At 41.5% G+C, this 14,423-nt stretch overlaps 1 protein-coding gene across 1 annotated transcript in view; it reads left to right on the top strand.

Annotated features, from left to right (window-relative positions):
- LOC138487373 (gamma-crystallin-2-like) overlaps positions 1 to 14,423 on the top strand; it is a 52,817-nt gene that overhangs the window by 28,437 nt on the left and 9,957 nt on the right. Inside the window, exon 3 of the mRNA XM_069613947.1 lies at positions 3,190 to 3,364. Coding sequence (XP_069470048.1) covers positions 3,190 to 3,364 — 175 coding nt within the window. The remainder of the gene's footprint in view (positions 1 to 3,189; positions 3,365 to 14,423) is intronic.

Raw genomic sequence — 14,423 nt, 5'->3', positions numbered from 1 at the left:
TAATGTCCTACTAAGATATGCGCCCGGTTGCCCTTGGGCCGGGTCCGCACTATATAAATAAAACAAATACAAATACAAATACCTCCAATATTTTAACACGAAAAATTGGAGACGACACATCTGTATCATGATTTTGTTACAGCCAATTTTCGATTCAGAATATGAAGGTAAAACCTCAGTGGTAAGGACCACAGGACAGAGGAGTACAAGGATGTGCGAAGGACAGAAAGGATAGAGCGAAGGTCCACCTATCCCTGCTTATCCCGGAGATGTCCACAAGGTCGCGATAATGTGCCTCCTATCTAACAGAGATAGAACAAGAGGTAAACTATCAACTTCTAGGTGTACAAAATACATTCAGCCTTGTTTGGTCCTTAACCACACTCTTCCACTATGTGTTTGCATTTGGAAGAGACAAGTACAGTTAAAACAGCACACCCGGGGTCAAGCCACCAGACATCAAATAGGGTGTTTCCTTCTTTATAGCCTACAGATTGTCTTGCTGGCCCTGGGGGGCTCGAGGTTTTTAAAACAGACAAAATGGGATGGGGGAGCACAATCAACAAGAAGACACTGCAAACCCCACTCACCATCTTTTGGTCCGGTGTCTTGGCGGGCTTCTTTGCTATGCAGTTCCAAGACTGTGGAAGCAAGCATTGTATTTAAAGAACTTCTCTTGGTTAGATTCCTCTTCAATAACTCCTCAAAGGTCGGCTGCAGAAACATTTCTGCTTTCTCTGGTTGCAGAGACTGTTGATCGGCTCTGTCTTGCCACCAAACTGCAGAACCTGACACCTGATGGCAAAGATGCTGCCCCACACATGCTTGCCTGTCCAGATCAAGTAGCATGTTCCAGCGTGCCTGACTCTCTGTCCTCGAGTGCTCTGCCTGCTGCGTAATCACTGGAACCTGGTGGTTTCTGCATAATAAAAATAGCTTGTTATTTAGTGCTTTCACCAACGATCTGTGCATAGAACTTATTTTTACATGTTAATTTTAATGTTAAAGGCATTTATATAGCGCACCGTCAACAATGGAATTGGTCCCTGGGCGCTCTATATACAATTATTATTACACAGCCAACACTTTTTCTGATTTAAGGATCTTAGAAGTGTGAAAGCCACAGCTGGACTTGCTGGGATTCAAACCAGTGAGCTACAGATCATACACAGATCGCAGTTGCGAGTGCTTATCCCACTGAGCTGTCTTAAGGCTTTTGGAGAACCTATCCTCATGCATCAATTTCAAGTGATGGCAAACAGAGGAATCTTTATTCGTTGTCCTACAAGTCAAGGAAACAGAATCCTAAACCAGCACTCTCCTACATATCCCTTACCTTTGTAGATCACTGGTCACCTGACAGACGCACACTTATATCTCTTCCTGCCAAATATATATATATATATATATATATATATATATATGTATAGAGAGAGAGAGAGAGAGAGAGAGAGAGAGAGAGAGAGAAAGAGAGAGAGAGAGTGTGAGTGTGTGAGTGTGTGTGTGTGTGCGTGTGTCTCAGGAAGTGTGGTTTGGGGGTTGAACCCCCGGATTTCAAAGACATCACACCAGCTAGGGTGGGCTTGGGAGGGGCAGATGAATGTGATATTTCTACTTTTTACAGGCTGCCGAAAATTGTCCAAAACAAATTGGTCTTTTTAGTAGGTGACCTACAAGCGGAAATATCACATAGAACTGATTACTTACCAGTAATCTTCATTACTATTAGTCCTACTCATCCTCATCACAGTACTTACAACCTACGTCTACCCCTCAGTCAGGATGAAGAGCTTGTTAAGTGGAAAAAGTAACTAAAGATTGTAGGATACTGGAGGCAATACATAGCTCCAGGGGTGAATGACTATTCATAGTTGATGAATTGGTTCCTGTGATGGAGGTGGATACTGAAAAACGTAGTACTGTAATGAGGAAGACTAGGACTATGAGTAATGAAGATTACTGCTATGTAATCAGCACATTAGCTGCTTGTGGAAATAATCTGACGACCTCTGACTGTGCCTCTAAGGCCCCGATTCACACACGCATTTTATATTGGCGCAATGCCATTGACAAACACTGTGAATCAGGCTCTAAGTGTTTAGCTGTGATTGCCTTGCCATAGAACGGGCCATACATCTAGTGAACGACACAGATGCCGGGAATACCGAGCAATGAGGAAAAGGTCAACCTAGATAGTTTGAACACCTCTTTACACAGCTGTTCTGTCTCCTTTCTCCCACCATATTACCTCGTGCCTCCCGCTTAACACTGAGCCAGCACCTGACACAGTGGGTGTCATCAACTAATTGATGGATGCCTTTTTGAACCATGCCTTTTCAGTGCTGCAGTGTATTTACTGATAATGCAATGCACCTTTAACACTCCCCTGGAAAACAAAAGAGAAAACAATTATACACAAGCAGTGCACGTCCCGTCACAGTCAAGATGAACAGAGCAATACATTTCCCTAAATGGACAGAAACACAATCCGTTGAGTTTGCAATGTTAGCATATGCTGCTGCCTATATAAGGGTTGGATCTGTGGGCTATGAGGTATCACAACCATCAGTCAACATGGGAAAGGTGAGGCAAACCATGTCGGTTCTCCTTTTATTTGGTGCATATTTGTTAGGACAATGTTTACAGCTATAAATTGTAACATTGATGAGAGAAGAATGAGTACTAGTAAAAATAGGGCTTTCCAATATATAATTTCAAACATGTTGGAAACTTGCATGCAATATTCAAAATAGTTTCGTTTTAATTAAAAGGCTGGGGGACTTTTGCAGTGGCTCTTAAATCAGAAAGTAAGTAAATCATAAGTTGTCCATATCCAGAACGTTTGGGATCACTTTAGCTATTTCCCGAACCCCATTTGTGCAAATATAATTGTTGACCATGATTTCTTGTTGGTCTTTACTGGTTGGATTTGTCATGTTTTACTCAATCATTCCATTGGAGGTGAGCAGAGAAAAAAGGTATATGCTACCTTAGGTGATCACTATTAACAGTCCCCATACTTAATCCAACTAGTCAAAAGTGGTCCCTGATTTCACAGCAAAATGCTTTAGTTATCAGAAAGCTGGCATGGAAAGAAAGGCATGCACAAGCTGACTGAAGAATTGGTGTTGCAAGATACACTATCAAGAACTCTTTAACAGGCTTGTCCTTTTTCATTTCCCATCACAGCATCGAGGCTCCTTCAGAATCAGGCTTTACGAGAAAGGTGACTTTGGAGGTCAGAAGATGGACTTTATTGATGACTGTCCCAATGTTTACGACAGGTTCCACTACAATGATATCCTCTCCTGCAATGTGCAGGACGGGCACTGGATCTTCTATGAGGAGCCCAACTACAGAGGCCGTCAGTTTTACTTGAGACCCGGAGAGTACAGGAGATATAGCGACTGGGGAGCCTCCAGCCCAAGGATTGGCTCCTTCAGACGGGTGGATTATATTTAATCTAATCAGGAAAACTGTGAACTGTGATTTTATTCTCAAGTGCTCAATAAAATATTTAATCATAAAATGGTTTCATAATGTCCTGCTTTACACATGTTGCATAAATATATTATCTTTTTTCATAGTAGACAAAGTTAGGTGGAAATGTCAATGCCACATATGAACTAATTGCAACACATTTCTCAGTTGTACTTGGGATGTAGAGTCACATACAATGGGTATTGAAAGTGATGAAGGAAATGCATCCAACAAAAGTACTAAGGACTTTAGTTGTCTCTTATTGGAATGGCATATCTGTAAGCAAACAAAGTCTGAATAATCATCACATTTTATTATTTCAGCACTTTGGGCTTTTGCTATTTTTGACAGACAGGAATCTAATTAGTGAATGTACATGTTTGCTCCTTTCCCATACCTTATCGAGAAAGAGTGGAACTTGTTTTCAAGTGCTTTGTGGGAATGGCTTTAATCATACCATGCAAAATTACAAAACCAATAATGTAAATAACTCAGTTTCATATCTACACAACATGACGAAATAGTCTATAATTGATCATCTTACATAAACAGACTGTAGCACTATTACATTAATACATTCTCACCAAATTATGTTAATAACTTATATTGACATTCCTTGCAGTAATATTACAGTCACATATTCTATTAAATAGTGTTGGGAATATCCCTTCTAAAGCTCTGAATGTGAGAAAAAGATGTTTATTTGGCTCTGCATCCCCTACACTATGGATCTTCTTTTTGATTATTGGTTCCTGAGCCAGTGCATCCAATCAATCTAATCGTGATTACAGACCAGTCCTAGTTGTAAATATACTTTTGTTAAAACTGACCTCATTCAAAAGGTTATTGATGCATAAAAAGACTCTTACTTTATTACACTTCAAAATCTATTTGTTATCTTAAATATTTCATCACACACAATTGTGCCAGTGTATCCAATTAATCTAATCGTGATTACAGACAAGTCCTAGTTGTAAATATACTTTTGGCAAAACTGTCCTCATTCAAAAGGTTATTGATGCATAAAAAGACTCTTACTTTATTACACTTCAAAATCTATTTGTTATCCTAAATATTTCATCACACACAATAGTGATTTTAAAGTGTCAGTTTGCGTGCATTTTGACAAGTCTTTGCACAGTCCCAACAGTTTCCACCAATATTCCTTGACTCCATTACATTTTTGCACACCATGTTTCAGAAAATGTCCTAAAATATAATGTTTTTTAATCAACCCTGATTAGCATGCATCAGGTTATGCTAGATTGACAGGTATGTATATCCTAATCTTGTGCAAATGAGAGCCAGGACCAAATTGGATGAATAGATGAAATGTTTCTGCATCTATAAACCGCCAACAGGTGTTTCCAAGAAATATGCTCAGTTGAATTCAATTAATTTGATATCTTGATATTGAAAGTTAACTCATAATACGTTAGTATAGTTATGCTCTTCACGTCATATAAGGATTGGGGATAACAATACGTTTTCAGTTTTCATCATTTTTGACCATTAGTCCTACTACTTATACAAACCCAATTATTTGCATGAAATAGCATAATTTAATTATGGAGTACTTCAGGAATGTTTAATTCCCAGTAGTTTATTATTTTTAATACATCTTGGAAAGTGATCAGTAAGCAGCTGTACTTAGCTTAATTTTGACTCTTTTTAATGATGGCCAGCACACAGCCTCATCGAAGTTTTAGTACTTTAGTTTCCCTATTTCGTAATGTATTGGAGGGAAATAGACTCCCGCTACACCCTGCTGGTGCTACTTCCAAATCAAACATTGGGTTGTCATCAGATCGTGCTGCATTGGAAGTTCCAACCTCAATAATAGCCCCACAAACTACTTCCAAATGTACCCAGCTCAGTAACCTAGGCTTGCACTAAATGGCACCGTATTCAATCGCAGGGTGACTGTAAAAATTGTTTCTATGTTTTCCCCATTTCCCATCCCTTACTTGAGATGCTACAGGCACTTCACTTTTTCGAAGGCCCGTAGAACTAATGACCCCAAAATATTCTAGAGTTCCCATCTTTAGCATTCCAGTGCTCTTTTACTTGCACAATGCTTTTCAGTTTTCAAAAAGTGCTTATATTGTTGCATTAATGTCCTTCTTGCCTCAGTTTTCATTTTATACAGTTCATGCAGGTGTGTATTGCAGGACTGTCTAGTTTAAGAAACGTCCATATTACACACATATCACACACATTAATGTATGTATACAACAATCTCTGTGCATGCACATTTGAACCCCTCCTTCACTATTACTGAGATAACATTCGTCTTTACCAGGGAATTTGACCATCACATTTCATCATCAAGAATGCATCTTAAGCCTGCATCCATAAATCTAAATGTACATTTTACATCAACTCATAATTCCAAGTTATCTATCAACAGCTTATCATTGCTCTCCATAGTAGTCAACACATTGAATGATTGACTTTAATCAAAGAATTACAGAGGAAGGAACATAGATCTATTATTGAGAAACTTTGCTTATGTAAGAAAGGTATCAAGAGAAAGTTCCTAAAATCTCCAATTTGCACATCCTGAGAGATCCTTAATATCTCCCATTTGCACATCCAAAGTTTTTTTTCTAAAAGACACCTTTTTAAGGTCCTAACCTCTATGAGTTCCCTTTATATCTGGCCGAATTCTCAAGAAACTATTCCAACTTGATTTAATGTATATTTTGCCTACATCATATTATTTTCCAGTATCAGTTTGACATTAAACTCTCCCATTAATATCACCTTATCCTCAGAGAAAGCACAAACCTATCTGAGAAGCAAAGGACCGCTGAACATAGGTGGCACATTTAAACGCGACAAGTAGGGTGCGGGTGTAGAAGAGGAGCTGGGATGGCCCTATCTCATGAGCAGGTCATGATGCATCATCAGCAAGTTATCCCAACACCACATCCACACCACATCGCAGGACATGTCGGGGCACATTGTTTCTCTGTCTCTTGACCTTTTCTAGCCCCAGCATTGCTGTCTATGCTGATGCCGAGGGAGTCTGCGGTTGTACACACTGAGTGATTTATTTTTGACTAACAGCATTTGACATCAAATTGTCTTATGTTATAATTTATTCCTTTCCTCTACATTATTACTTGGGCTGAATGTAGAGTTTTTGCAGACATTTCACAGCAGACACAAGGCTGTCGGATAACATTGCTGGCTGATTGATGACTGATTCATACAAATTCATGGCACACTACCATATTTATAATTTCATTCAACAGCCCAAATAGATGATATGATGATATGATATGGCATTTCTAATGCGCCTATACACAAGTGTTTCAAGGCGCGACGAGGCAGGGAGGTGGGACAAAGGGAAGACAGACTACGATCCAGGTGTCATTCAGATCGCACAAGTGCATGGGCAGAGGGGAAGGGAAAGTGCAAGGGGAAAGGGAGAGGGGAAAGTGCAGTACAGGGGTAGTAGAATAAATAGATAAATAATAAGGGCCAGCTGGTGGCAAGTGCAAGGTAAGTGCAGACAAGTGCTGGGAAAGGGGGCTGTAGGGATACAGAGAGAGTCCCGCAGTGCAGGGGTTGCCAGGGAGGCAGTGCAAGAGGAGAGTGGCTGGGCCAAGGACCGAGATTGGTCAGAGTGGCCCACTTGCAGATTCAGTGCAGTTTCAGTCAGGAATTTAGCAGGGGAGAGGGGGAGAGAAAGCAGAAGCAAAGAGGAAGGTTTTGAGGTGCTTCCGGAAGCGGAGATGGTTCTCTGCAAATTTCAGGGAGGCAGGGAGGCTGTTCCAGAGGGAGGCCCCTGCCGTGGAGAGAGATCGACCCCCAACTCGTTGCTTGGAGATGCGGCTGACCCTGAGGGAGATGCACATTTTAACTGCTAGATTGCTGTAAACGCTTGTCTAACTGGTGTTTATTTGACATCCATTCATCTTGGATTAAAAAGATTTATGGTGCTAAGGAATATAGAGGTGAGACAAAGGTAGAGAATTGCTGTAGTCTTGCACAGTTTCCTGTACTTCAATTTCAGTTTTTGGGGACAAGTGCCTTTCCACATGTGTTTAAGAATAATAACCCCAGATAACTTGGCATAACCATGTTGAGAACTGCACACCATTGGAGTAGATACATTTTTTATGGGTAAACACCCCACAGGGTATAGAGAGGTTGCTGGGATGACTTCCAAAACAAATAAAGGACACATGCGGGTTTAGCCCATACAAAGCAGTAAAGAGGAGAAAGATCAAGTGAAGCAACACTTTAAGTTCTAAACATGTTAAAATAATAAAGCCCTGCAGGCAGTAAGTCTCATAAGAGACCTGTGCCAGATGGAACGTTAGACTCCTATTTGAAGAAGCCAGTAGGAGAAAGTGATGTACAGAAAAGTACTGCAGAACAGAGTGGTATTCCGGCAACTTTAGCACGGGAAGGTCCAACACTGACGACTTCTATTCAGAATAGATTTGGTTAATCATTCTGCACAAAGTACTGTTCTGTCAAAATGATGTTACTTTTATCTTGGGGAGTGCGGGTTGGGTAAGACGGGAGGAAAGGCTTGTCATTTTCAAACAAATTCTGGTAGGATGGATATGCTTCAACATTTTACTCCGATTCCACTTGCTAATTGTTTTCCACACTTTCAACACAGGAATAAGTTGTTTGAATTATCCCAGCGATGGTCAGTAAAGGGGTTGACATTTTTGGGTGTCTATCACAGACTAGGAATTTACATGCTGAAGTGATGGTGGATAGAGGGGCCAACTCTAATGTCTCAATGACCTTACTATAATGGAACATAACAAGTATTGGGGATAAGCTTTTCAATGACCATACACTCAATATTATTAAATTACTTGATATCATTCTACTCCCAGTGTTGTAAAAGGATGTGTTTAATGCTTTTATGATTGTGTACTTAATTAGTATTCCTATGTCAAAAGGATTAGGGATAATAGCTGTAGTGTTAGAAAATACAGGACATTTGCAAAGGATTATATTGAGTAAAGATGAGTAAACATAATAATGAGGGTATGATAGTGGCTAATTGTTACAGAACCTTGGACAGGCTAATACTGCAGAGTGCATTCAAATCCTTTGTGAACATTTGAAGCAATGTGTAAATTGAACATCTAATTTGGTTTCAGGGATAACGTGAAATTGAAATGTGGAGAAGATCCTCCCGTATTTTTATTTGCCCAAGAAGAAGATGCAGCCCTGGCTATTCCCAGGCCAGTGATGTTGGACTCACAGATGGACATTCAAACATTGCCTTTGCTTGGGTTACTGATAGAATTAGATTTGAGACCTATGAATTGATGTCTATGACCTAATATCCCAGGATGCCTTACTTATAATGGTACATAATTAAAATTAACCATAGATACATTATGCCTATCACCCTGTTCATAAGCCTGATAAAAAGTTGTCAGGTATTGCTGACAAATGTTAATGATCATAGTGTGCTTATGCTATCCTTAACTATGTACACATCTTTTAAACAATACTATTTCACTCACAAATAAGCAAGTCCCATCAGACAGATATTAGATATTAATATCCCCAACAAAAATATTGACGTAGATATGGTCGTTTGGTTCACCATAGGCGATATTTTTATTGGGGATATTATGTGGGAGTAGGGGTTGCGGGGGTGTGCCCCGCACATTAAAAAATGATGCAAGGTTTGCGGGAGTGTCCCCCGCAGGGTGCATTGTAAATTTCACCACAAAAATATGGTGATATTTTTGTATCGCAATATTTTTGCGGCGGAATTATCACATGGAACCATCAGACAATAGGCAGGAAATAAGATGGGAGATGATGGATAAAGGTTGGAATGATCCTTTAGAAACAATGTTTAGTCAGTGTTTTGGAAATATTGCTGGATGTGTAAATACTGAGGCAGATTGGACATAGGAGAACATTTTGATAACTTATTGAAGTGAATTGGACTTTTGTCATCACATTTAATTGTTCCAAATAGGAACATATCTGGCAAGATGACCACTGCAAAGTGACTGAGCTTGTTTTACCTAAGGCCCTCATGTCAAGAGAAAAGTTAATGTAGATATTTGGACAACTACAAAGCAGAGTAAATACATTTGTTTTAATTACCCTGGGAGAAGTTCTATTTTAGCAGTTGAGGCAAACAATTCCAGGAGGTTCTGGGAATTATTTACTGAAATGTCAGGGTTTGTGTGTGACATTATTATTGAAACTAATGCTCCAGTTGAATACTGGGTGTCATATTCCCAGTCTAAATTCAGGCTCAAGGGAGAAAGAACACTTTGCTAAAAAGGCAGGATAATATGACTATTATTGTTAAAGATGGTAAGTGATTGTTTACTCTAAATCTGGCAGTACTTTCTATCCTCAACATTAATAGATAAATCTATGTTCTTAAAGTGAATAGAAGACCAGGTGTCAACTGAGTGCCAATAGATCTCTTTAAACTCCACGCAGAAATGTGGGCTCCTTTTTATATAATGCATTCAATGCAATGATTGCATTGAACTATAACCAGACTAATGGGAATGGCGAAATATTATAAAGATATTTAAGAAGGCGATAGGCTCTCCCCAACTAGTTATAGACGCACATCATTCCTGGATAGATACTTCAAACGTTGGTAAAGTAATACTAGCAAAATAGGAAGAATGGGTGTCAGTTTACGAAATGTTGCCCTAACACAATTGGGCTTTAGGGAAGATCTCAATATGCAGAAACTAACTTTCAATAATGGCTAATTTGCTCTACATAAAAGAAGAAACCATATGTTTAGCATTTATGGATCATGCTAACCCCCCTTCATTCGGTGGACAGGAATATGCTGTGGAAAATCCTAGAGGATCATGGTATCCAACAAGGTTATTTCAGATCAATTTGGATATGCATTAAGACAATAAGACAGTGAGAAGATTTAGTTGTGGTAGGTGTACTACAAAACCATTTGAAGTAGGTTGTGGAGAATGTTGAGAATCCGGTGCTCCTCTTCCGCCACACTCCCAGGGTCTTGCCAGTTGGGTACCACATGGGGCTCCACTTCAGGACCTCCTCCCTTCCTTCTCCCTTTCTTCGCTGGTGTCTTTTCTATAAGTGTGAGTACTGAGGCATAGGGGTCCCCTTCCCTTCCATCTAGCAAACTTTCTAGTCAATCTCCAATCACGCCTGATTCAATGTTTGCAACCCCCAGGCTATCCTGGTAAGTGATTGTTTGCTCTAAATCTAGCAGCACTTTCATCTTCAACATTAATAGAGAAATATATGTTCTTAAAGTGAATAGATGACCAGGTGTTAACTGAGTGCCAATAGATCTATTTAAACTCCACACAGAAATGTAGACTCATTTTTTATATAATACATTCAATGGAATGATTGCATTGAATTGATACGAGACTAATGGAAATGGTAAAATATTATAAAGATATTTAGAAAGGGGATATACTCTCCACAACTATTTAGAGACACACACCACTCCTGGATAGATACTTCAAACATTGGTAAAGTAATACTAGCAAACTAAGAAGAATTGGTGTCAGTTTACAAAATGATGCCCCAGCACAATTGGGCTTTAGGGAAGATCTCAATGCGCAGCAACTAACTTTCAATCATTGCTAATTTGTTCTACATAAAAGAAGAAACCATATATTTAGCATTTATGGATCATGCTAACCCCCCTTCATTCTTTGGACAGGAATATGCTGTGAAATACCTAGAGGATCATGGTATCCCACAAGGTTATTTCAGATCAATTTGGATATGTATTAAGACAATAAGACAGCGATAATGTTTAGTTGTGGTAGGTGTACTACGAAACCATTTGAAGTACGTTGTGGAGAATGCCAAGAATCTGGTGCTTCTCTTCTGCCACACACCCAGGTTCTTGCCAGTTGGGTACCACCTGGGGCTCCACTTCAGAACCTCCTCCCTGCCTTCTCCCAGACTTCTCTGGCCTCTTCTCTATAAGTGTGAGTACCGAGGTATAGGGATCCTCCTAACTTCCATCTAGCATGCTTTCTGGCAGATCTCCAATCATGCCTGATTGAATGTTCACAACCTCCAGGCTCTCCTGTCTACTTCCATGGCCCCAGAGTGTGGCCGCCTCATGTGTCGTACACCCAGTCCAATATGAGTGACCACGCCAACTTCTCCCCCTGAGGTGCACCACAGAGCACCAATGCTCCATCATTGCAGTTTCTGGTCCTGACATTCTTTCACACTCACGCCTTTGTTCATACCTTGCTGGTGTCTCCAGTCCCTCCCATGCTTAGACTCTAGGGGACCCTGCACTTTGCATGCCTCCTCCGGGTCTCCTGGAGCACTTCTCCACCCATGGGTCTAGCTCCACTCCTCACCTAGCAGTCCTCCTAAAACCACCAGGTGCCTGCACTTCCCCAATCTCGTTCACTCTCCTGGAGGGTCTCTCCGCCCCTCTACTATGTGTTTGAAGAACTTTGAAACACATGTGTGTATAGGCACTATACAAATAAACTATCAATATCAATATCTACTCTCTGTGGGGGACCCCCTGCTGAGCTTCTCGCTCAATGTGACGGAGACACGAGCCTGTCTAATAAAGACAAATAAATACCTTTTCTCCTTCCCTCTCCTCCTTCCATGGTAATGTCTCTCTCCAACTGAGACTGGTGCCTGGTCCCGTATGAGTCGTACGGAGACCAGGCTCCCCCTCTTTATTGACCAATCTTCCCCCGCACTGCCCTTGGGCACCCTAACCGGACTAACCTGTATATGGCTCACCCCGTCCACCACACTTGTTTTTCCTCTCCTACATTTCCTCCTGCACTTGCCCTCGTGGCTCCCCTCAGCACTTGCTCACTCCCCTGTGCCCCTCCATCTCTGAACTTCACTCCCTCCCCCCATCTCAGCCCTTACCCCATTTCCACTCCCCCTTGCACTTCATTGTCTCTGCACTTTGTACGGTAAGAATGTCACAAGCCCTAGCACAACCGTTTTGTTTGTTGTTCCTATGTTCCACTGCTTTTTGTCTTTTAGCACCTGGAAACACTTATGTATAGGTGCCATACAAAGGCCAATAAATAAATACAAATAAAAAAAGAAATGTATTGCTTTGTGTGCGCCTTCTTCCCTGCACTTGTGCCGGGCTATGTGAGGGCACGATTACTGCTGCGATCCTCCCCGTCATCTTGTTCCTCTAACTCTGAGGCCCTCATCAGGTTGCAGCCTTGCTCCTCCTCCTGCGTGCTTCCCAACATGGCAGCGGAAGTGGTGGATTGGTTGTGGTCCATTTACACCACTATGTGGAGAAATCTGCGGTACTGGACAGAGCATAACGTAACCCAGATGTGCAGTATAAAGGGGACAGGATTTGAATTTTCCAGGACTTATCCAGGTTGTCCAAAAGGAGGGAGTATCGCCCTTTCACGACCGAGTTGAATTAAAATGGGGTTGTTATACATGGGCATATTCATTTGCCCTGATAGTCAAGTTGAAGGATGTAGACTACAGAATCACAAAACATCTTTTGGGGGATGGACAGTGCAAATGCAATCTGGCACTAGAAGGGGGATTTGATAAAGTCTGCAACATTTCAAGAGGCTTTCTCCCGTGGAAACGGTTGACAAGCGGTAGGAATAATCGAGATTAGGCACAGCTTTGCCCGTGAAGTGACACTGGGCATTGAGAGAAGGCCTAGTAATGGATGCACTTGTTTGAGATTCGGGTTGGATCCTTTTGTGCATGATATTCTTTGGAAGGGGGTTGACTAGGGATTGGTAACAACATGGACGTGGAGTAAAAGGCTTCATCTAGGGGCCCATAGATTAATAGGTGTCTCAGTAAGGGAGATTGGAGGGTCATATTGGGGGGCAAGTGGGGGACGGTGGTCGAGAAAATTGGAGGAGAAGAGAAAGAAGTGGAGATCTCACAGCCAGGAAAGGGAGCGGTTATGTAGAGATAGTTTGGAGATACATGGGGGCTCACAATGGTGGGGATAGAACTTCAAAGGGATGGGGAAAGAAGCTATCTGAGCTTTGAGCTTGGGAATGTTGAATGTGAAAAGACTGAACTCGCTGACCAAGCGGGCTCTTGTGGCACTTGAATTTCGAAGACTGGACTTGGACATTCTAATGGTACAGGAGGCGAGTCTCCAGCAAGGGTAGGAGAGGTGTATTCCCAGTGCGTTAATAGGGCAGGTTTTCTAGGCATCAGGGGATATGAAAAAGTGAGGAGTGAGAATATTGTTAAACAACGGCGGCCTTTGAGGGCTACAGAGTTAACAATGGCAATGAAGGGGAGGGTATTGCTGGTGAATTGTGTCTTTGGAGAGGTCAAGGCTGCAGTGGCGACAACATATTGCCCTAATAAGGGACATGCAGTATTTCTTTAGAGCAGATTTAGACTTGATCATGTAGGATGTGCAGGCTCCATGGATTATTGGCGCGGGCTGTAATATGTGAGCAGATCCAGCCATGGATAGGTTGGTTATATGGATATGCAGTCTGCAGAAGGATATTCAGGGGAGGGTTTGTCTGGCGGAAATACCCAAGGGACAGGGTTTGGCTGATATGTGGAGCTGGAAGCATCCAAGAGATAGGGCTTGTACCGTCCTCCCTCCCCACAATACCTACACCAGGATAGACTACCTATGTTTAACTAGGGAACAAGTGGGGAAGGTAGCCTCATGTGAGGTGATCCTGATCGGTTGGTCGGCCATGACCTGGTTTTAATGGATGTTGCATGGCAGGGTGGGTGGACTCACAGGATAGAATATGGAGGTGCAACGACTCCCTCTGGAGGGACTTGCTTTTTGAAAAGGAATTGCAGAGGTACATCAAATAATATATTAATGTCAATGATATGGGAGAGGTGGATGTGTGCGTGTATTATGGGAGGCAGTTACGGCTACATGAAGGGGTGTCCTGATCAGAGAAGACGTAAGGAAAAAAAGCAGAGGGTGAGGGCGAGAGTGG

This window comes from Ambystoma mexicanum, chromosome 9 (assembly GCF_040938575.1).
Source record: "Ambystoma mexicanum isolate Mex_15411 chromosome 9, UKY_AmexF1_1, whole genome shotgun sequence".
NCBI lineage: Eukaryota > Metazoa > Chordata > Amphibia > Caudata > Ambystomatidae > Ambystoma > Ambystoma mexicanum.
This window is presented reverse-complemented; position numbering and strand designations above follow the sequence as displayed.